Here is a 25,168-nt window from a genome sequence, read left to right as displayed (position 1 = left end):
TTTGGCAATTAAGTGATTGTTGGTAACTTTAGAAAGGGTAATGTTGAATTATGTTTACAAAAGGCTAAAAAGGGTATGAGAAGAGAGGCAATGGATACAATAAAAATAGACAGCTTTTTAAAAGAGTGACTGTGAAAAGGAGAAAAGTTTATAGAATGAAAAACTACGGGGATAGAAAACTGTTTTGTTTGTTTTTAGTCTGGGAGAAGTTTGAGCATGCTTGTAGATAATAGAGAGGAAATCATTAGAGATCGAAGATTAGAGTTTCAGCGAAATCTTTTCTATTCAAAATAATAAACAATTTGCTAGAGAAAATAGGAGGAATACTTGTGGAGGGATTTATCTAGTAAAGGAGAAGAGCCATTTCTTCTTAGAGATTAATATGTAGAAACTTAGGGGAAGAGATGATGGCAAGAATTTTTGAAATGTGAAGAAAGGGAATAGAGGGACCACATGGTGAGTAGTCTATATTTTCTCAAAGTTTGAGGTGAGATCTTGAGCTAAGAGTATGGAAGAAGGGCATGACATAAGAAACTTGAGAAAGGAGAAGATTTAGAAGATACTCTGAGGAGAACAGAGTAGAAAATGGTTTGGAGAGCAGTGAAATGATTGCCTTATATTAAGAGCCCTGTTGAGATTAGATAATATAAATTAATAGTAGACCCAGTCAACTCAGTTGTATGATTTCCTCCAGCTTCATTCAGCAAAATGTGAATATCAGTGAAAAGAACAAATGGTTGGAATGATTCAAAATTGGGGTTTGGCAAAATGTGAACAACTGTAAGACAAGGGACAAGAGGTTTTAGAATAGAAGTTGAACAGGCTAACTCTAAGGTCAAGATTAGGAAAGGGAGGAAGTGATGCTAGCAGAGGTGATAGATGGAGATTTTAGAGATCATTATGAGGAAAAAGAATGGGTTTAAGAAAGAATGAGGCTGGGGTAATCTGGGGTAGGCATGGGCTCTTCTGGGATTTGAGGTGATCTTAAGAGATTTACACATGTAAAGTGATTTACAGGAAAAGTTTTATAGAAATCTAATATGTATATAAAAATTAATTGGGTTTGTTCAGAGATTACTGGTTATTTCTAAGAAATCAATCAATCAAAATATGTTTCAAATTATAAAATGAAATGCTATGTAAATGTGAATAAGTTGGGAGTTAAAAATGTAAATATTCTCACTAGTTGTTTTACTCCAGAAAAATCATTTAACTTCTTAACCTCAGATTCCTTATATGTAAGGTGGGTATAATAATAGCACTTTGCCATAGAGTTGTTGTTAGGCTCAAATATAATATATGTGAGTGTTTTACAACCTTCAAATCCAATATAAATATTAGGCATTGTTATTAACATGTATTAACTGAACACTTGTTCAGCACTGAGATAGGGAATGGGGATATAAGAAGTAAATAATAAGTTTTTGTCTTGAAAGAGCTTGTACTCTTGACAGGAAGACACTCATTAGAAAAAAATAATTACTGATATTTGTCATCTAGTAAGACAGAGTTTGTATTAGAGATGATGGAGGGATTAAAATTTTCAGAAGCTAATTATTTGTCAGAAAAGCATCTTTCTACTAACCAAACTTCTTTCTACCATTTAAATTTGCTTATTCGTTATTTAAAAATTATTATCAAGTGTTACTGTTTTGGATTCACATAGTTTAATTATACTCTTATTTTAGGAAGCTTTTAATGAATAAGACCTCATTGATATTTGGATCAAAGTTCTAACCAAGAACAAAGTCTGATTCATTAGACTAAGGCTTGAACCTTGGTTCTTTTTGTATCTTTTGAAGCAATCCTTACCATTTACTGGCATTTTCTTTTGCAGCCTGCTGTTCATAAATAAGGAAACATACAGATCAAAACAACATTTAGAGTTGGATTGGTTAGATTTTTATCTAGACTGTAAAAACTCAGACAGTTTAAAGATAAATTAAAAACATACGTTTACAGGAAAAAAAAGATGTCTCAGGTGGACATTTCACCTGAGACATTTACCATTTCAGGTGGAGGAGAATTAAAGCACATTGAAGTCTTTTCTCATTTCTACCATAGAGACATTACTTAAAGCAGTGTCTCAGGTCATTTCAGGCACACTTCTCATCAAGAGTCTCACACTTAGTCTCTAGCAATCATCACCAACCTGATGTACTACTCTTTTTTTTTTAATTTTTATTTAATAATTACTTTATATTGACAGAATCCATGCCAAGGTAATTTTTTTTTTTTACAACATTATCCCTTGCACTCGTTTCTGTTCCGATTTTTTCCCTCTCCCTCCCTCCACCTCCTCCCCTAGATGGCAAGCAGTCCTTTATATGTTGGATATGTTGCAGTATATCCTAGATGCAATATATGTTTGCAGAACCGAACAGTTCTCTTGTTGCATAGGGAGAATTGGATTCAGAAGGTATAAATAACCCGGGAAGAAAAACAAAAATGCAGATAGTTCACATTCGTTTCCCAGTGTTTTTTCTTTGGGTGTAGCTGCTTTTGTCCGTCATTTATCAATTGAAACTCAGTTAGGTCTCTTTGTCAAAGAAATCCACTTCCATCAAAATATGTCCTCATACAATATTGTTGTCGAAGTGTATAATGATCTCCTGGTTCTGCTCATTTCACTTAGCATCAGTTCATGTAAGTCTCGCCAGTCCTCTCTGTATTCATCCTGCTGGTCATTTCTTACAGAACAATAATATTCCATAACATTCATATACCACAATTTACCTAGCCATTCTCCAATTGATGGGCATCCATTCATTTTCCAGCTTCTAGCCACTACAAATAGGGCTGCTACAAACATTTTGGCACATACAGGTCCCTTTCCCTTCTTTAGTATTTCTTTGGGATATAAGCCCAATAGAAACACTGCTGGATCAAAGGGTATGCACAGTTTGATAACTTTTTGGGCATAATTCCAGATTGCTCTCCAGAATGGTTGGATTCGTTCACAACTCCACCAACAATGCATTAGTGTCCCAGTTTTCCCGCATCCCCTCCAACATTCATCATTATTTTTTCCTGTCATCTTAGCCAATCTGACAGGTGTGTAATGGTATCTCAGAGTTGTCTTAATTTGCATTTCTCTGATCAATAATGATTTGGAACACTCTTTCATATGAGTGGTAATAGTTTCAATTTCATCCTCTGAAAATTGTCTGTTCATATCCTTTGACCATTTATCAATTGGAGAATGGCTTGATTTCTTATAAATTTGAGTCAGTTCTCTATATATTTTGGAAATGAGGCCTTTATCAGAACCTTTAACTGTGAAGATGTTTTCCCAGTTTGTTGCTTCCCTTCTAATCTTGTTTGCATTAGTTTTGTTTGTACAAAGGCTTTTTAATTTGATGTAATCAAAATTTTCTATTTTGTGATCAGTAATGGTCTCTAGTTTATCTTTGGTCACAAATTTCTTTCTCCTCCACAAGTCTGAGAGATAAACTATTCTATGTTCCTCTAATTTATTTATAATCTTGTTCTTTATGCCTAGGTCATGGACCCATTTTGATCTTATCTTGGTATATGGTGTTAAGTGTGGGTCCATGCCTAATTTCTGCCATACTAATTTCCAATTATCCCAGCAGTTTTTATCAAATAATGAATGCTTTTCCCAGAAGTTAGGGGCTTTGGGTTTGTCAAACACTAGATTGCTATAGTTGACTATTCTGTCTTGTGAACCTAACCTTTTCCACTGATCAACTAATTTATTTCTTAGCCAATACCAAATGGTTTTGGTGACTGCTGCTTTATAATATAATTTTAGATCAGGTACAGCTAGGCCACCTTCATTTGATTTTTTTTCTCATTAATTCCCTTGAGATTCTCGACTTTTTATTGTTCCATATGAATTTTGTTGTTATTTTTTCTAGATCTTTAAAATATTTTCTTGGAAGTCTGATTGGTATAGACTAAATAAATAGATTAGTTTAGGGAGTATTGTCATCTTTATTATGTTCGCTCGGCCGATCCAAGAGCACTTAATATTTTTCCAATTATTTAAGTCTGACTTTATTTGTGTGGAGACTTTTTTATAATTTTGCTCATATAATTCCTGACTTTCCTTTGGTAGATAGATTCCCAAATATTTTATGGTATCAACAGTTATTCTGAATGGAATTTCTCTTTGTATCTCTTGCTGTTGGGTTTTGTTGGTGATGTATAAAAATGCTGAGGATTTATGGGGATTTATTTTGTAGCCAGTTACTTTGCTAAAATTATGAATTATTTCTAATAGCTTTTTAGTAGAATCTCTGGGGTTTTCTAGGTATACCATCATATCATCTGCAAAGAGTGATAGTTTGGTTTCTTCATTGCCTACTCTAATTCCTTTACTATCTTTCTCGACTCTTATTGCCGAGGCTAGTGTTTCTAATACGATATTAAATAATAGTGGCGATAGAGGGCAACCTTGCTTCACTCCAGATCTTACTGGGAAAGGTTCCAGTTTTTCCCCATTGCATATGATGCTTACTGATGGTTTTAAATATATGTTCCTGACTATTTTAAGGAAAAGTCCATTTATTCCTATGCTCTCAAGTGTTTTTATTAGGAATGGATGTTGGATTTTATCAAATGCTTTTTCTGCATCTATTGAGATGATCATATGGTTTTTGTTTGTTTGGTTATTGATATAGTCAATTATGCTAATAGTTTTCCTAATATTGAACCAGCCCTGCATTCCTGGTATAAATCCTACTTGGTCATTGTGTATTATCCTGGGGATGATTTTCTGTAATCTTTTTGCTAATATTTTATTTAAGATTTTAGCATCAATATTCATTAGGGAGATTGGTCTATAATTTTCTTTCTCTGTTTTCAACCTACCTGGTTTAGGTATCAGTACCATATCTGTGTCATAAAAGGAGTTTGGTAAAACTCCTTCAATCCCTATTTTTTCAAATAGTTTATTTAGCATTGGAGTTAATTGTTCTTTAAATGTTTGGTAGAATTCACATGTAAATCCATCTGGTCCTGGGGATTTTTTCTTAGGGAGTTGATTGATAGTTTGTTCTATTTCTTTTTCTGAGATGGGACTGTTTAGGATATTTACTTCTTCCTCTGTTAGTTTGGGCAAGCTATATTTTTGGAGGTATTTTTCTATTTCATTTAAGTTGTCGAATTTATTGGCATAAAATTGGGCAAAGTAACTCCTAATTATTGCTCTAATTTCCTCTTCGTTAGTGGCGAGTTCTCCCTTTTCATTTTTAAGACTAACAATTTGATTTTCCTCTTTCCTTTTTTTAATCAGATTTACTAAGGGTTTGTCTATTTTGTTGGTTTTTTCATAGAACCAACTCTTAGTTTTATTAATCAATTCAATAGTTTTTTTACTTTCAATTTTATTGATCTCTCCTTTTATTTTTAGAATTTCAAGTTTAGTGTTTGACTGGGGTTTTTAATTTGTTCCTTTTCTAGCATTTTTAGTTGCAAACCCAATTCATTGACCTTCTCTTTCTCTATTTTATACAAATAGGCCTCTAGAGATATGAAATTTCCCCTTATTACTGCTTTGGCTGCATCCCATACATTTTGGTATGATGTCTCATTATTATCGTTTTCTTGGGTGAAATTAATAATTATGTCTATAATTTGCTGTTTTACCCAATCATTCTTTAGTATGAGATTATTTAGTTTCCAATTATTTTTTGGTCTACTTCCCCCTGGTTTTTGTTGAATGTAATTTTCATTGCATCGTGGTCTGAAAAGGATGCATTTACTATTTCTGCCTTACTGCATTTGAGTTTGAGGTTTTTATGTCCTAATATATGGTCAATTTTTGTATAGGTTCCATGAACTGCTGAAAAGAAAGTGTATTCCTTTCTGTCTCCATTACATTTTCTCCAGAGATCTATCATATCTAACTTTTCTAGTATTCTATTTACCTCTTTGACTTCTTTCTTATTTATTTTGTGGTTTGATTTCTGATGTACTACTCTTAAAAGTCAATGCTGGACCACATTTCCCCCCAAAAATCATGAGCTTGTACTAGAAGACTTCCTTTGCCTGAATAGATCTGTATCCAAAAGCCTCTTACACTTAGCCTATACTCCTAGAAATAATTTACTAGCCATGGATAATGTACTGATTATAAGCATCAGAAGAATATCTTTACCATCCATTTATAGATCTGGGAGGGAGTAAATAACAATTGAGTAATTACCAAACCTTTTCCATTTAATTATACTGTTATCACTTCTTCACAGGCTATTTGTTACTTGCATCTCACTTATTCTTTCTTGCCTAAGACCAAACTACTCTCAGACCTATTTTCAACCTCTTTGTGTCCATTCTTAGAATGACCATATTCTGAGTTCATTCCCTTATTTAGAAACTTAACTTTTACTTGATCCTTCAAGTTCAGCTGAATTCTTGGTGCCAGATTTTCCTAATTTGGTCTGTCTCACCACTATTTAAACATCAAGGCTTATAGCAGGAATACAGAGAAAGGGGTGACAGATTAGTTAAAGGAGAAGAGCCATAGATGGTTCCAAAGTTTTTAATTTGAGGCATCAGAAAATAGTGGTACCCATGGTAGACATAATGTGATAGGTAATGAGAACTGTCTAATTTGTATGAGTGGAATTGAATATTTATCAAGAATAGTAAAGTAGATATAGACTCCAAAATTTTCCATTTTTCAAATATACAATTCTTGTTCACCAGGTTCTAGTGATTTCAAAGAAAGTGGTATTTTGAGTTATCTGATATTAACCTATTTTTTTCCACTACATTTAGATGTAATCCTCTTATGACTGCATGGATGAGGTTTTAGGCATTGAAGGCTCATATTATTTACTATTTGTTATTTTTCTTGGCTTATGTTTTCTTTCCATCCAGAAAAGAAATGAAATTATGAGATTCATAGATAGGGACACATATTTTTTTTAATCCCCCTACTGTAGAACTCAATAAATGCATATTGAACAAATGACTATATGAACCACATATGAATTATTTGTAAGAAATATATGAATTATAAGGAATAAAAACATGATTCTATACTGTTTCCTTATCTTAATTTTCTTAGTTGTCCTGAACAGTTGGTATTATTATTCCTATTGAACCACTAAACTTTTCAATATTATTTTATTTTTCCAAATTATATATATAGTCTTCAACATTCATTTAAAATTTAATAATAGCTTTTTATTTTCAAAATACATACAAAGATAGTTTTCAATATAAACCCTTGCAAAACCTTGTGTTCCAAATTTTTCTCTCTCCCTTTCCTCCTCCCCTCTTCCCTAGATTGCAAGTAATATAATATAGGTTAAACATTCAACATTCATTTTTTTTATTATAGCTTTTTATTTACAAGTTATATGCATGAATAATTTTACAGCATTGACAATTGCCAAACCTTTTGTTCCAATTTTTCCCCTCCTTCCACCCACCCCCTTCCCCAGATGGCAGGTTGACCAATATATCAACATTCATTTTTGCAAAACTTTGTGTTCTAATTTTTTTCTCCCTCCCTAACCTGTCCCAACAAGAGAGTAAGTAATCTGATATAGGTTAAACGTATGTAATCCTTTTAAACATATTTACATATTTGTCACGTGCAAGAAAAATCAGACCAAAAGAAAAAAAAAACACAAGAAATAAAACAAACAAAAGAGTGAAAATGCTACAAAGCACTAACTTTCAAACCCTTGTGTTTCACGTTATATAGAGAGGAAAAAACATTTATATGAATAAAACCATTTATTAAACACAAGCCAAGTGCTATTATAAGCACTGGGGACCCAAATGGAAAAAGAAAATAGTCTTTCCTCTGAAACAGTTCACAGACTAATTAGGGTAGGCAATACATATAGGAGGGTTAGTTGTAGGACTGATCAAGAGACCTAGAGGTCGGTGTAGCTACAAGATTGATGTTCGTGAAGCCCAGGATTCCTTAACATGTATTGGAATGGCTGCTCCACAGAGGGTCGATCACAAGGAGGTCTTTCTGGGTACCAGTTGTATCTGGGACCCTGTAGACAGCCTAAATGAAATTTAGGAAAATCTGCTAGTGGGGGGAAAATGAAGTAGGGCCTACTAGCACTCATAAACAAAATAATATTGGAGGTTGACTATTATTATTTTAATTATAGATATATAATATGTAAATATATGTGTTTATGTGTGTATTTCATCTTTATGTGTTTACCCTGTTTGATAGCTGCAATCTGTGATTACTGCTGTGTCCCTATATGTCTCATTTATGTAGATGTATGCCTATGTAAAATGTAAGAAATAGAGGGAGAGTAGAGGAAAAAGGGCTGAACTTAAACTAATCATATTGAAGCCTTTCTTTAATACTATCTCTATGACATGGGCAAATCATTTAGGCTTTTCGAGTCTCAATTCCCTTGTTTGTAAAATGGGAACAATACATGTACTGTACTTCACAGGATTGTTAGAATTGCATGAGATATTGTATGTAATATTCAAATGAATCTGTGATCTCATTTGACTCATGTTCCTTCCAAGGATTTGGATTGTAACACATCCATGCTCATTCATCTTGGGTTATTCTTATTAAGATTCTTCTTAGAATTCTTCTCTTCTCTCAGAACTCTTTTCAGAGTTCACTTAGCAGAATCTACCTACTGTGTTAAAGGATTTCCTTGCTTTCTTTTGATATCCTGAAGGCATCAGTGAATAGTTTCAGATGTCCATTTGTCTTCCTTCACTCTTGCCATGTGACTGGATTACTTTTTCCTATCATAAAATTCTTTGATAATATCTTTTACATTTTTTTCTTCAAAGGTCCTATTGCTTATATTTTATTGCCTGTTTACACCCATTAGGCATTTCTCCATTGCTCTTTGGGTGATATTTATGTTTAGTTCCTCATGGTATTCCTCATATTATTACCTGGTAGCAATATCTGTAAAATATTGGTATAAAAAGATAGGTTTTTGCATTCATGGAAAGCATCAATTAATTAAATAAGGGTTACCTCACTTAACCTGAGACCTGAGAAAGACCTAATCTTTTAAAAAAATTAATAATAATTTTTTATTTTAAAAATATATGTAAAGAGAGTTTTCAACATTCACTCTTGCAAAACCTTGCATTCCATTTTTTTTTCTCTCTCCCTTCCTCTCACCCCCTCCCATGGATATCAAATAATCCAAAGTATGTTAAACACATTCTATGCATATTTCCACAATTATCATGTTGCACAAAAAAATTCACATGAAAAACAAACAAACAAACAAAAAACCGAGAAAGAAAACAGAAAGCAAGCAAACAACAACAAAAAGGTGAAAGTCCCCACATCCTCTTTCTGGATGCAGATGGCTCTCTCTATTACAAGTGTATGAATTGGCCTGAATTACTTCATTGTTAAAAAGAGCAACATCCATCAGAACTGATATTGCATAATCTTGTTGTTGCTATGTGTCTTGGTGGAAAAACCTAATCTTAAAAAGGCCAATTACATACTCTCTAATTACATACAGGGCCATTTCTGATTGTCCTGGTCCATTTCATGTCAATAGGCCCAGATGGCTCTGGAGGAGAAAATGAGGCTGGTGACTTTGCAAAGCTCACACTCACTTAAATCTAGTTCACTTGCAAGTTATGGTATTACTTTCCTGATGTCATGGTCTCCTTCAAGAATGAAGGACAAATAACAAGATTAAATAAAAGTTTATAGTATTCCAAAGCAATGAAGTCTGCTTTGCTCTTCTTTTTCAACTGAAATCCCAATATTTTATAAACAATATTTTCTGGAACAAGTTTGTGCCAGATAGTTTTATGTTAATACTTATTTAAATTCATAATGAAATATGGGCAATAGATGTTTTTTATTGCTTTGTCTTTCATGACCAAATTCTTTTGAGTTATTACAGAACTTTTTTCAGGAGGTTCCATATAGCTTGAAATAATCAACACTATGTCATCTGCAAATAGAAGTATCTGAAAGACCTCACAAGTTACTGGGCATCTCTGTTTGACCTGGATTCCAGGTCTTCCAGCTTAGTGATAAATACATTTGGTGAACATACATATACCTATCATATCATACCTGATGTCTCTTTTTAAAGGGAGATTGAATAGGGTTATTTGTTGTTTCATCTAAAAAAGATTCTTAAATGACTTGGATGGATGGATAAAAGACTTGTAAAAGAAGGAATTTGTAGTTAAATGGAATCCCGGGTAATAGGTATTCCTTGGAGAAGTAAAAACAGAAATTGGCAAAATGGGTTTCATTGTACATTCAGAGATGACAAGAGATTATTTCATGAGATGTTTGGTTTTCATATATTATAGCACTAATGACAAGTATTTGCAAAAAAAAGCCCATAAAATAATTACAGCTTATAAGCTATCATTAGTTGCTAAGAATTGAGTAGTAGGGAAATTCTTTGAAGAACTTTATAAAACCCTATAAATCAACAGTTGGTCTTAGTGATACTTAGCGGTTTCAATTTTAAAAAATGGTAAAAATTGAAGATGGAAGAAATGGAAAAGCATGTTTCAGGAATAAGAAAGGAGAGAGGCCACAAGACTTCAAAATAACACAGAAGTCTTATACTTCTATATTTGGAACATTTTATTTAAAAAAGGAATTGGTAGATGCTAAACATAGAAAACATCAAGGAACATTATAAAGAATGAATGAGATTATGTTTTAAAATACAGGAAAAGATTTATTATTGATGTTATTCCTGATTTAACTGTCTGTGTATAGTCAGGTCATAAACTTTTTAGAGCAAAGATCAGAATAAAATTTAAAAAACCACAAGAATGAAGAGTGATAGTGAATGAATAATAGTGATAGGTAATTCCATTAAAGATAATACCAGCAATGAGACAGCAAATGAAAAAAGCAGTTCTTAGGCAAAAAAATTTATGTCTAAATATTTTTGTTAACAAAAAAAGAAAAATGTCAATTGAGACTGCAGTAAAATACTAGAAAACTAACATTTAGGAAGCTCAATTAAACACCAAAATAGAAATCTTGGAAATAAAATAAGAGATTGAATCTAGTATTGAATCTAAGAAATTGAATTAGTAGATAAAATCATGGACTGTTATCTTTGGTGAAAAAACCCCCAAGAAGTCAATAAAATAGATGTCATTAACTGGTTTGAATAAAAAGAAGAAAGAGGAAATTGAAATTACTAACATCAAAACATTACTAGAAATTATTTTGTCCAAATTTATGCCAATAAAACTGACAAATAAAACACTATTGAAATGTAATATATTTATATTAATAGAACAAGCAACAGAGAATTTAAACAATCTGATTTCTGAGAAAGAAAATTTCACAAATGAACTTCTAAAAGAAAATAAATTCCAGACCAGATAGATTTGCAAATGAAATCTATTAAACATTCAAAGACAATTAATTCCAATACTATATAAAATGCTTGTAAAAATAGTAAAAGAAGAGAGCCCATTAAATTCCTTCTATGACATAGATGTGATTTTGATATATAATCCAGAGTCAAAACAGAAAAGGAAATCATAAATTAGTATCCTAAATGAAGATTAGTGAAATTAAAAATATATTTATTTTAATACATTTTACTTTATGAATCATGTTGGGAAAGAAAAATCAGAACAAAAGGGAAAAAAAACATGTGAGAGAAAAAAACCAGAAAAAAGAAGTGATCATAGCATGTGTTGATTTATATTAAATCTCCATAGTTCTTTTTCTGAATGCAGATGACATTTTCTGTCCAAAGTCTATTGTGATTGCTTTGGATCACTGAATCAGTGAGAAGAACCAATTCTTTCATAGTTGATTTTTGCACATCTTTGCTATTATTGTGTACAATGTATTTCTGGTTCTTCTTGTTTCATTCAGAATCAGTTCATATAACTCTTTCCAGGCCTTTCTAAAATCAGCATAGTCATTATTTTTTGTAGAACAATAATATTCCATTACCTTCATATGCCACAGTTTGTTCAGCCATTCCCTAAATGGAAAAACTTATTTTCCAATTCTTTGCTACTACAAAAAGATCTCCTATAAATATTTTTACCCACATGGGTCTTTTGCTCTCCTTTGTGATTTCCCTGGGATACAGATCTAGTAGTGGCGCTGCTAGGTCAAAGAGTATGCACAGTTTTATAGTCCTTTTGGCATAGTTCCAGATTGTTCTCCAGAAGTGCAGAAATTTTAAATAATTTATTAGTAACGAGGTTAAAACAACATGTTGTGAAGATCATATACTATGACCTGATTGGATTTATACAAGAAATTCAGTATTGGTTTAACACATTAAGAAAACTATAAACTTAACCATATTAGTAAATAAACAAAATCATTATTATATTAATAGAGGCAAGAAACAAAACTTCTGACAAAATATAATACACATTTCTATTAAAACATTAGAAATCATAGGAATAAATGGGTATTTCCTTAAAATATATATTAAAAACTTAGACCTATCATTTTATGGAACAGTGATCAATTAGAATCCCTTTCAATGAAATCAAGGGTGAAACAAAGGGGATATCATTCTTACAACTTCTGCTTGATATAGTACTAGAAACACAGTCTATAACAATGAGAAAAGAAAAACAATTGAGAAAATAAACAGAGGTTAAGAAAAAAAAATATTGCTTTTTGCAGTTATGATTGTGTACTAAAAGTACCACAAATGAGTCAACTCAAAATTAATTGAAACAATAATTTTAGTAAAAATGCATAAAATAAATCCATTATTCAAATTATTAATGTTTCTATATACCAATAAACCGCAGCAGGAAGAGTTAGGAAAAGAATTTCCAATTAAAATGACTACAGAATATATGAAATATTTGAGAATCTTTCTATAAAGAAACATACAGAAACCAAATAAATGAAACTATAAACCACTGTTTACGGAAATACACATCTAAATACTAGCAAAAATATTAATGGGTCAGTATGATAAAATGACAAAATTACCTAAATTAATTTACTTAATACCAAAGAATTAATTTATAGAACTAGAAAAAGTAATAATGAAATTCATGTGGGAGCAAAAAATAAAGATCAAGAATCTTAAAGGAAATAATGAAATGAAATAGGAATGAAAGGGGCCTAGGAAGGCCAAATCTCCAACTATACTCAAAGTAGAATCATCAAAACAATATAGTATTGAGTAAGAAACAAAATAATTGATCAGTGGAATAGATTAGGTATATAAGATGTAGATTAAATGGCCAGAGTAATTTAGTTTTTTTATAATCCCCAAGATCCTAGCTCTTGGGGCAATAAGAACTCACCATTTGACAAAAATGCTAGGAAAACTGAAGAGCAGTCTGTCTGAAGCTAGATGTAGCCCAAGTATACACACAGTATACTAAGAGAATTTCAAAATGGGTATGTTTTAAAAATAAAAAGCAATATCTTAAGCAAATTAGAGGAGCACTGTAAGAATCATTCATCAGATCTGTGGATAAGGGAAAAATTCATGAGCACAAGAGGATCATGAGAGGTAAAATGGATAAAATTGATTACATTTAATTAAAAAAGTTTTGCTCAAATAAAATTGATGTAGCCAAAATTAGAAGGAAACTGGGGGAAAAACATTTTTATTAGTGAATTTCTCTGAAAAAAGACTCATTTCACAAATATATAGGAAATTTAGTCAAATTTATGGAAATGAGAGCCCATTGCCCAATTGATAAATAGTTAAAGGAGATTGAAAGTTAAAGGATAAGGCAATTTCAGAAAAAGAAATCAAAGCTAACTATAGTCATATAAAAATGATCTAAACCACTAGTAATTAGAGAAATGTAAATTAAAACAAATCTGAGGTGTGATCTCAAATGCTGGAAGAAATGTGGAAAAAAGGTACATTAATATGTTGTTAGTGGAGTTGGGTATTGCTCCAGCTATTCTGGTGAACAATTTGGAACTATGCCCAAAGCAGTAATTCTCTAAGTAATTTGGGTATTATAAAAATAGATTGATAAGCGAACAGATTAAGTACACATCACACAGAAGCAATTATATCTAGAACCCTAAATGTTAAACATAAAGACCTAACCTACCAAGATAACAACTCTCATCACTGGATAGAAACTTCTGGAAAAATCAGCCAGTAATATGGAAGAAATTAGTTTTAGACACCTTGTATTACAATAAATTCCAAATGGAAATTTGACCCATATATATAAAAGGCAATATCAAAATGTGTTTATTAGAGGTCCACAAAAATTAGGGAAACATGGGGAAAATGCCTGCATCAAACTTGTGGATATGAGAAAAATTCTTTTTATTTTTTGGAAGATAACTTTTAAAAAAATTATTTATTTTTATGAAAGCTTTTTATTTACGAAACACACGCATGGGTGATTTTTCAACACTGACCCTTGCAAAACTTTCTGTTCCAAATTTTTTCCTCCTTCCCCCAACTCCCTCCCCTAGATGGCTGGTAGTCCAATACATGTTAAATATGTTAAAATATATGTTAAATCCAATATATGTATACATATTTATATAGTTACCTTGCTGTACAAAAAAAATTGGATCTAGGAAAAAAAAACCTGAGGAGAACAAAATGCAAGCAAACATCAACAGAAAGTGTGCAAATGCTATGTTGTGTTCCCATACTCAGTTCTTACAGGCCTCTCTCTGGGTATAGATGGCTCTTTTCATCACTGAACAATCGGAACTGGTTTGAATCATTTCATTGTTGAAGAGCCATGACCATCAAAATTGATCATCATATAATTTTCTTGTTGTCATGTGTAATGTTTTCCTGGTTTTGCTCATTTCACTCAGCATCAGTTCATGTAAGTCTCTCCAGGCCTCTCTGAAATCATCCTGCTCATCATTTCTTATAGAACAATAATATTTCATAACATTCATATACTGTAAGTTATTTAGCCATTCTCTCATTATTAGGCATTCATTCATTTTCCAGTTTCTTGCCATTACAAAAAGGGCTGCCACAAACATTTTTGCACATGTGGGTCTCTTCTTTTAAGATCTCTTTGGATGTAATCCCAGTAGAAACAATGCTGGATCAAAGGGTATGCACAGTTTGATAACTTTTTGAACATAATCCCAAACTGCTCTCCAGAATGATTGGATTTGTTCACAGTTCTACCAACAATGTATCAGCGTCCCAGTTTTCCCACATCTCCTCCAATGTTTGTCATTATCTTTTCCTGTCATCTTAGCCACTCTGACAGATGTGTAGTGTATCTCAGTTTTCTTAATTTGCATTTCTCTGATCAATAGTGATTTTCATATATGAGAAAAATTCATAGCTATATAAGGTATAGGAAGAATCTCAGAAGATAAAATGGCTAATTTTAGCTACATAAAATTAAAAAGATTTTGCACAAAAAGTCCAATAAAGTTAAAGGGAATCAGTTGTAAAAAAATCTTTTAAAGAAGTTTCTCTGATAAAAATCTTATTTCCACAATATGAAAGAAATGAATTCAATTTTATAAGAATAAGAGGCATAAAGATAGCTATAGTTTTAATTATTATTATACAATTGTGAGATAGTTCTCAAGAGAAGAAACTAAAGCAATTTCTAGCCATATGAAAAAATTATCCAAATCATTAATAATTAGAAAAATAGAAATTAAAAGAATTGTGAGTTTCTATCTCATTACTATCAGACTGGCAAAAATGACAAAAAAAGTGATAAATGATGGAGGGAATGTGGGAAAACAGGCATATATATAACTATACACAGATATAGAGATGTACACAAGTATATATAGGTTTATTGATGAGAATGTGTTGTCCATATTTATATGTAGATTGTTATATTTGGATTGTTCCTTTCACCTCCCAATGAATAAATGTTATGATTATTTTTTTTGTTACTATTTAGTAAATATTTCATTTTAAAACAAGGAATATATTGTAGATATGCTGTTTTTAATCTTACTATATATTTTTCCCTATTCTTTTAAGAAAATGAATAACTTTACTTTTTATTAAAATTTTTTCTTAGGGATGGGAAGGAGCTATTCCTTTAGGAATTTTATTAATTTTTGAAAGATAATGAGAGGTACAAACTAAAACATATTACTTTCTAAAATTAAAGGGAAGATTACTGTAGTACTGCTTTCGTTTTTATAATTTTACAATTTTATGGATCCGTAAGATAATGTAACATCTAAGTAGATTATAAATAATTTTAAAGAAACAACAATAATAACAATAATAATTTTTTGGGGGGTCAAATCTCCTTGAATTCCATGAATAGAAAAGCACTGGGTCCCTGAAACAATGATCTTTCTTACCTCACTCCATACACACTTTGTCATATGGACCTAAGTGTAGAGTTGCTCCCACTGAAGTAATTTTAATCTTGCATTGCTCATTTCACCCTTGACATATGATGAAGATAAGAAATAATTTGACACAATAAGTATCAACTGAAAAAGTAAATGGCTTTTCTAGAGTTTCCACTTCTCCCCAACAATGAGTTGTCTACCTTCTGAAGTATTCAATAATAAAAACCACTCAGAGAACAAAACAAGATTTAATTTTTTATCTGGTATTGACAAGGTATTTTTGCTACATTTCTGCATCTCTTAAGAAATAAGAAAATAAAATCAGGCATTCTCATTATGTTAATGTTATTAATTCTTTCCCATGTTTTATGCTATTGAATTAACAACATGAAAACTTAAGTGTAACAATGTCTATTCAAATTTTATTTTTTTTTCTAGTGAGAAGTTGGATGGAAAAACTAAAAGATAAGGTAGGAAATATTTTCTTTTTTTGGATATATCATAGTCTGTGAAATTTTTAAATAAAAGTCCTCCAGAATAATGTGACTTTAATTCATTACTTTAGTTTGACCCTCTAGTGTCACAGGTTAAGAGTTAAGAGGGAAAATATATTTTTTTCAATTTTCCATTACCAAACACTTAGGATGTTTCAAAATTTAGTTCATGCATCACATGTACATGAAGCCTTTCTTGATCTCTTTAATCAGGAGCCCTCCTTTACAAAATTATCTTGTATTTATGTATTCGTTTTATAAACTCAAAGATGAATGGCATTGATATTGAGAAGCTCAAATAAGATAATGGATGCAAAGCACTTTGGAAATAGTAAGGCATTATATAAAAGCCAGTTATTGTTATTAGTACTAACTGACAACCCCTAGATATCTTTATTCCCAATATCTTCTACTGCTGTGTTCAAACTGTGTTTACACAGCAGTATAAGGTATGCTAATAAATTTGTTAATAATTGGGCTCTTTAAAAAAGTGTGCACACATACTTTAAAATTTAATCTGCCTTATTTATACTTTCTTACATCTAGATAATTATCAAAATGATAAGTTAAGCCTTGATTTCTAGTAATTGCCTGACTGAAAATTTAAAATGGGTTCTCTGGAGTTACATGCCCCTGTATACAATTGATTCTCATTCAAAACCCTGCTTGAAATAGTTGAGCTACCAAAAAATGTTTTTCTTCCTTGAATTATGTCCAACACTCATGCTAACATGCTCAGAGATAAAGCATTTTCCTTCCAGGTTTAAGTTTTTTATTCCTTCTGATTTATTCCCTTTCTCCTTAAGTTTGTAATTTTAAATTATTTTCCAATTTCAAGCCATAATGACTGGCATTTATCAGGTCTTGAATTCATTGCTGTAGCTTGTGTCAGATTTCATTAATTTTCCAGATTTAAATGGGATTTTTAGGCACAAGAAAAATCATTTTTTTCCCTATAATGGTAAAGGACTTACCTCAGATTCTTATAACTCATCAGACAATTTGGATGCTAGACAGTTTCATGCTGTAGGGTTAAGTATTTTCACAGTAGAATGACCTTTTCAAAAATTCACATGTGTATATATACAGATTTTCTCCTTGCCTCTCTTCTCCTCAACCTAGGCATCCAGATTTAGTAAATTATCTTTATTCTGTTCAGGTTTTGTAAATATATGCTGTTGGAATAGAATATGTTTTTCTCTTAGATATTAAAACTAGTACTGAATTGTTTTTAATTGTGAATTTTGACGTATCCACAAAACATATGATATTAGTAGATAGAATATGGTAAAGGAGAAATGCAAAAGTTAAGAATATGATGTATTAACAAGTCTTATTTTCTGATATTTTTCATCCTCAAATAAAATATTTTATCTGCGTTATGTCTTTAAATGTGAAGCTATTTGCTATAGTGAATAGGCTAACCTTGGAGCTATGAAGAATTGGAAAAGCTTAGAATAAACCACTGTCCTGTGAGAACTTTGGAATTTCAGGACTGATAGATTGGCATTGTTCATAGAGAGCAAATAATTTAAGAATTTTAATAGTGGAGGAGATACTCATGGTCTGTCCATAGAAACAAAGTAAAAAATAACATTAATTTAAAAGAAATCTAACTAAGATACATGTATAGGCATTTCCTGTGATCTTTGGCAGAATAAGAGCAAGGCTTTTTGACTTTAATCAAGTCAAAAAAATTTTTGGCAGGAAATTATGATTTGCTAGCTTATCCATGTAGCAAGACAAAGAAGATTCAGAAATTGAAAAAGGCATATTAGAAAATTTATTAGATTACATATAAGAGCCCTTTATAGGGCTCTTATATAGAAGATACCAGATTAGGAAATTGCTTAATAGAAGTATTGATGTCTATGTTAAATGGAATTTTTGCCCAAAGCAGCAGAGTTTTCTCTGATTTATCTACTTTGATGGGATCAGGAATGGTCATTTTCTTGATCAACCATATCTCATTATGTCTATTAAGCAATTTAGGATAATCATACAGTAATATAGTAAACCTTTTCATCAAGGACTTTGCTACTTCCCCTCAAAAAAAAGTGCTTGCTTGACATTAGTTAAGAATTGTTCTTGGTTCTTTTGGGCAGTAGGAAATCCATCAAAAGATTACAAAGACACCATCACTGCAATCTGTCTTTAAAGAATATATCTGACTCTGAAGGATTGGGTAGATCAGACTGCTATTAGGGAGGAATCTAAGGAGATAAATTCGCAAAAAGGTCCTCAAAAAGACCAAAAGGCTAATTACTGGGAAAATAATTTTGATCTTTATCTCTTTCATTCTTGCCTTTACTGTAATTTAATATTTTAATTAAAAAGTTTATTGAAGCTAGTTGCTCCATTCCAGTCCTAAGTTTCAATATAAGTTCTAACATACTTGGCTCATTCACTCTCCTGGGTCTCATCACTACTAATTGTCCAGACTGACCTACTCTGAGTCTTTCCATTTGTATGTCTCAAGGGTATCAATCTCAGTTGTAACTGAAGGTCTGGATTGCTTTTCAAAAATGAAAATAAATGGGAACTAAGGAAGCAAGAACTAAAACTATACATACTTATCATCATCATCATCATCATCATCTAACTTCTTAAAGAATTCAGTGGAATTAGGCTTAGAAGAATTACTTAGAATTTTTTCTTTTCAAATAAAAGTTTTTGCTTTTCCTTTTCATTTCAAATGAGATAGCACATGTAAAATGCTTTGTAAATCATAAAGCATTACATAAATGCTTAGATGATTCTTGTAACTTTCTTATAAGTAACTGTTTTGTTCCTGCATAGGTTAAAATCAGTCATATACTGTGTAGCTCTAAAAAGACAGAATTGCAAAGCATAATTTATAACATTAGCAGAATCAGTTAAATGAAAGCAAAAAAATCACAGACAATACTAAAAATAATTTTTGCTTAGGAAAAATAAGTTAATTAATAGAATACTAGACCTGGAATCAAAAGGATCTGCGCTCAAATCTGGTCTAAGATGTTTACTAGCTGCATGACTCATTTAACTTTTATTGTTTCAGTTTCTTTATCTGTAAAATGAGGATAATAATAGCACCCACCTCCAAAGATTGTTGTATGAATAAAAGGAAAATAATACTGTTAATGTTATTTTATTACATTATCTAAATTTTAAATTTATTTGTGATTTCTAAAATACAGGAGAAGTGTTATCACATGCTTTTAAAAGGTAACTCCCCCTTTAAAAAATGCTCAATATTTTCACCCTACCCCATGCTAATGGAAAAGACATTTTCTTCCCCCTTTCTCCATTATTTTATTCAAAAATGACATAAAGGATGAACTTCTTCTGTGAGGTTCTGTTTAAAGCTTTGGAAACAGAAATAATTTAAACATATAAAGTAGATATTATATAAGAACAACATATTCTGGAATATTCATTTTCTTGATCAGCATTTTTTCATTTTCAGACTCTTGGAAATCTGTCCAGGAGGGAAAATTTTTTTCTTTCAGCATGTGGATTTGTAAAATCTTGAATGTTAGTTCTAAGGCACAGATTATTTCACAATGCAAATTTATTTCAATATCAGACTCATTAATATATTATATTCATAACTTTTTAATCTACTTCTATCTTCTCATTTTCAGAAAAAAAAACTCTTACCACAAAACAAACTAAACCAAACTCAAAGGAAAAAAAAAATCTTAACTAGGGTTAGAAAAACTCTTATGTTCAGAGTTTATACAAGCCTTTTATGCCCTTTTAGAAACTCACAGAATTTTTTTTCCCTTGGGAAAATATTTAGTAAGAGGAGGATACTTTTATTCTTCAATGAAAAGCAAAATTCTTGTCCTTAATACTAATTCAAGAAAATGGAATAAAAATATGCATAAGAGAAACATATTGCAGATTTAGAATATATTGCCCTTTCCTAACATTTTGGTTTGCAGCAGGGAACTAGAAAGATGGGAAAGGATTATGGCTAGCATATTTTGACATTTCTTTATTAACTTATTTTTCTTTCCCATTCTATTTTCAGAACTACCCTAGTGATTAATTAGAAATTAGAGGAAGAGTCAATAAAAAGGTCAAGCTTTGTATTGTCTAATGATAGCTTTCACCAAATTAGCTCCCTTTTTCAAATGCCCTCTTTTTCATTTCATTGTGTATGTTTGTCTGTGTGCACACATATATAAAGAAGTTTGGGTGGGAAAATTTTAAGGTATGTGTGGGAATATCTGTAGGTATGTTCATACACACACACACACACACACACACACACACACACACACACATACACACACACGAGTACCTGATTCAGGCACACTTGAGAAAATTAGGAAGGGTCCCTAAAGTGTTTTTGCAGTATAACTTCAGGGAATACAGGGACAGCCAGTGGTAGTGATTCAGTTAAACACTACCAGTGAACACATTTAGCTGGCTTTCTTACTCTGCCTTTATGCCTGTTCTGCAACATAATGATTTTTTGGGAAATACCATCCTGGAATCAGGTTAGGTTTGCCCTAATAAGCAGAATAGGGAATCTTAATGGAGTAGAGAAGATAATATCTTTGTCAATCAATAAGCATTTATTAACCACCTGTGACATTATTAGTAGCAACTGTTGCCTTTTCTTGCCTTGCCTTCCTTTATTATGGTAATAATCCCCAAATTGGATATTTGGAAGTAACTTGAGTCTAATTGGGATTAGGTATATTGTACTATTGTGTCTAATTATGGAGACAACTTGAGCCTGCATGGAGAAGTTGTTTCTTTAATGTCACATGATATAGTGGATCTAATGCTTTTAAGTTATCCAAGAAGGGAAGAAAGGATTAATATCCAATCATTCACTCAACTAACATTTACTAACTGCCTACTATATGCCAGGCACTGAACATACAAATACACAACAAACACACACAGTGGAAAAAGCCTGATATAGAGGAACAAGAACTGGATTTGAACTCAGAAGATCTGGGTTTAAATCTGGAATGTAATCTACTATATTCATGATTTTGTGCAAATGACTTTAATCTTCTGAATCAAAATTTTCTCATTTCTAAAATAAGAAAGTTGAACTAAATAAATATCCTTTGAATGTCCTTTCCAATGCCAAGTCTATGATGATTTTTTAAAATAAAGTTTTTTTTTTTCAAAACACATGCATAGTGTTCAACATTCACCCCTGCAAAACCTTTGTTCCAATTTTTTTCTCTTCCTTCCCCTTCACTCCCTCTCCTACATAGCAAGCAAACAGCAAGTTTGATATATATTTATGTCAAATGTATGCAATTCTTCTGTACGCATTTCCACAATTATCATGCTGTACAAGAAAAATCAGATCAAAAAAGAAAAAAATGAGAAAGAAAACAAAAAACAAACCACCACAACAAAAAATTTAATGAAAATACTATGTTGTGATTCACACTCACTCTCCACAGTTCTCTCTCTGAGTGCAGATGTCTCTCTCCATCACCAGTCCATTAGGAACTGACCTGAATCACCTTGTTGTTGAAAAGAGCTACCTCCATATGATGATTTTTAAAACATTTTTTTTCTTGGGAGAATTCTGGGAAGAAGAATAAGTAAATTTCAAACTCTTCAGATTGGAGCCTGATCTGAGATCAGAAAAGGGGACACAATCTCAGAGTGATACACAGCTTCAGTGATAATCTTAAAGGGAAAACAGCTTCAGTAAAGGGAACAGTTTCCCTCCTGCTTCACCATCTCCCCACCCCATGATTAGAGATGCTTACACTAACACTTTTCATTTAAAAAATAACCAACAAAGAAGAAAAAACCCAACCATAGAAATTTACTATGGGAACAAGAAAGACCAGGGTTCATCTTCAGAGGAAGACTGTGATATAAAAAAAGCTTCTTCTGTCTCAAAGAGATACATGGCTCAAACATTACATGACTCCCTGTTCAGAGAGAATTTGTAGAAGAGCTCAAAAAAGAATTTAAAAATCAAATGAGAGACAGTGAGGAAAAATTAAAAACTAAAAACCATTTAAGAGAAACAAGATTATGAAAAAAGTTAACTAACTAGAAAAGTAGAGTCTTAAAAATGAAAATAACTCTTTGAAAATTAGAATTGGGCAAGAGAAAGCCAGTAAAGATATGAGACAAAGAAATAGCAAAATAAAATATAAAGAATGAAAAAAATAGAACATAATGTAAAGCATCTTATAAGAAAAACAACAGATCTGGAAAACAGATCAAAAAAGGAAAATATAAGAATGATTGGACTGCCTGAAAGCTCTGACCCCTCCCCCCAAAAAAAACCTGACACAATAATGCAAGAAATAATCCAAAAAAATTTTCCTGGAGTGATAAAATAGGATGAGAAAGTAGAAAAACAAAAAAATTCACTGATCACCACCTCAAAGAGATTCTTTGTGGAAAACATATAGGAATAGTATTGCCAAATTTCAAAATCTCCAGATCATAGAAAAAATTTGGCAAGAAACAAGGAAAAAAAACTATTTAAATATTCTGGACCTAGAAATATCACCAGCCTTAATAAAAGACTGCAGCACCTAGAATCAAATATAGTGACAATCAAAAGAACTAGGCCTGTGACCAAAAATATCATATCCAGCAAAATTATTCATAATATTGAATGAAAAAAGGACATTCAACAAACTTGCAGATTTTCAGGACTTTTAACTCAAACTCAATAGAAAATTTAACGTGAAAGAGCCAATATCAAAGATTAATTTCAAGGAACTCAACATGGACAAATTGCATATGATTTTTACATGGAAATATATATCATATGTTTAAGATTAACACCAGCAATTGAGTAGCTCAAAAGAAAGATTTGGGCATAGTTAAAGTAAAAATAGTAATTATGTTATACAAATGAGGTGGAGAGAAGAATAGATACAGAGGTGGGAGGAGGGCTTGTAGTTCTGAAAACCTAATCACCCAGTAATGGGTAAAATAGGCAATACTACATACATACAATGAAGGGTATAGAACCGTCCAAAATCTACACAGAAATAAGTGGGGAGGGATGGGCATTTAGGGAAGCAGAGGGAAGGGGAAGAAGACAAGGTGGGGATCTGCTGGGGAGGGATGGTTAAGTAATAGCAAGGCAAGTTAAGAGCAGAATTAAAGCAAAGAGTCAGCAGGGTTAGGAAATATGTGTGTGGGAGCAGTGTGTGTATGTGTTTATGTATTTATTTATATATGCATACATAAATATATCATTGCTTAACTATAGCCTGATTGGGAGAGATAGGGAGGAGGAAAGGGGAAAAAGTAAAAAAAAAAAAAATGTGCTCAGAAGACAAGAAAAGAACAACCTGTAAGGAAGTAAAAAAAAAAAAAAAAAAAAAAGATGGAAACTCATGAAAATAATTTCTTCTACTATTATATATCTTTTTATTGAACTGATAATTTATTATATATTTTGAATCCTCCCTAAAAATAAAAAAAAAAATTTAAAAAGGAACAGGTTTTTTTGTGCAGATTCATTTCTCCCTTTTTCACAATAGGGAATTTCCCTAGAATTAACTTCTAGACAACTACTTTGTTTCACCCATGAGCCTATAGACTAGGCAACTAATTTCATTGGTACCCTCTTTCCCATCTCTGCAAAAAGATTTTCTTCCTTTCTACAACTCATTTTTTCTCTTTTTGCTGGAAATTACCTTTCCTGTGGTTTTCAGAGCCTTTTTCTCTTTTATTCTTTTGTAAGTCCCTTCCCTTTTCTTTCTCCCCTCTTCTTTTTTTCCTTTGTGTTACAGACGTTAATCTTGCTGGCTGAGATTTAAAGAACATGAACACCAAAGTCTAGGTCCTTTTCTGTGCTAGAGAGTACTCCATGCAAATCATAGTTTGACTCTAGCAGAAATTCTGAATTTCTATCCTTTAAATAGTGGTAATATTTTTAGAAACCCCCTTCATCCATCTTTAACAAAAATTTTATTTGTCACACCAAACTAATGTTGACAAATGTGTTTATCCAAGTAGTTGGAGGTGTCACTCAATCTGAATGATTTATTTCAGTATATTCTTCCAAGTTCTTGAAGGATCCCAAAATAGTCTTCACAACTCACACACCTTGCTCCCTGACTTTGTACCACATGCACAATTTTCCATAATATGGCAAATAGGAGAATTCAAAACCTATAAAAATGCTATAACCTAGAAGTAATAAGAAACCAGAGTGGCAGTCTGTTTAGTATTCCAATGCTTGTCTCCTTTTTTATGCAGGCAGGATACATGTCAGGAATGTTGGTGCCTGTGGGGGTTGGGATAGCAGGAGCCCTATTCATCCTGGGAGCACTTTACAGTATCAAGATTATGAATCGCCGAAGGCGAAATGGATTCAAAAGGCATAAAAGAAAGGTATGGAAAAAAATACAGAAATATACTAAGTTTCTACACTTTTTTTTGGAGGTCCAATTTACTCCATTAAGGAAATGGTACCTAATGAAGCAAGTATACTATTGATGTTGTT

At 31.8% G+C, this 25,168-nt stretch overlaps 1 protein-coding gene across 1 annotated transcript in view; it reads left to right on the top strand.

The window, feature by feature from the left end:
* Positions 1 to 25,168, top strand: part of ARMH4 (armadillo like helical domain containing 4) — a 150,554-nt gene that overhangs the window by 112,626 nt on the left and 12,760 nt on the right. The window contains exons 6-7 of the mRNA XM_051977735.1: positions 16,658 to 16,689; positions 24,922 to 25,056. Coding sequence (XP_051833695.1) covers positions 16,658 to 16,689; positions 24,922 to 25,056 — 167 coding nt within the window. The remainder of the gene's footprint in view (positions 1 to 16,657; positions 16,690 to 24,921; positions 25,057 to 25,168) is intronic.

The sequence above is a fragment of the Antechinus flavipes genome, chromosome 2, assembly GCF_016432865.1.
Source record: "Antechinus flavipes isolate AdamAnt ecotype Samford, QLD, Australia chromosome 2, AdamAnt_v2, whole genome shotgun sequence".
NCBI lineage: Eukaryota > Metazoa > Chordata > Mammalia > Dasyuromorphia > Dasyuridae > Antechinus > Antechinus flavipes.
The sequence above is the reverse complement of the archived record's forward strand: the minus strand, read 5'-3'. Positions and strand labels throughout refer to the sequence as shown.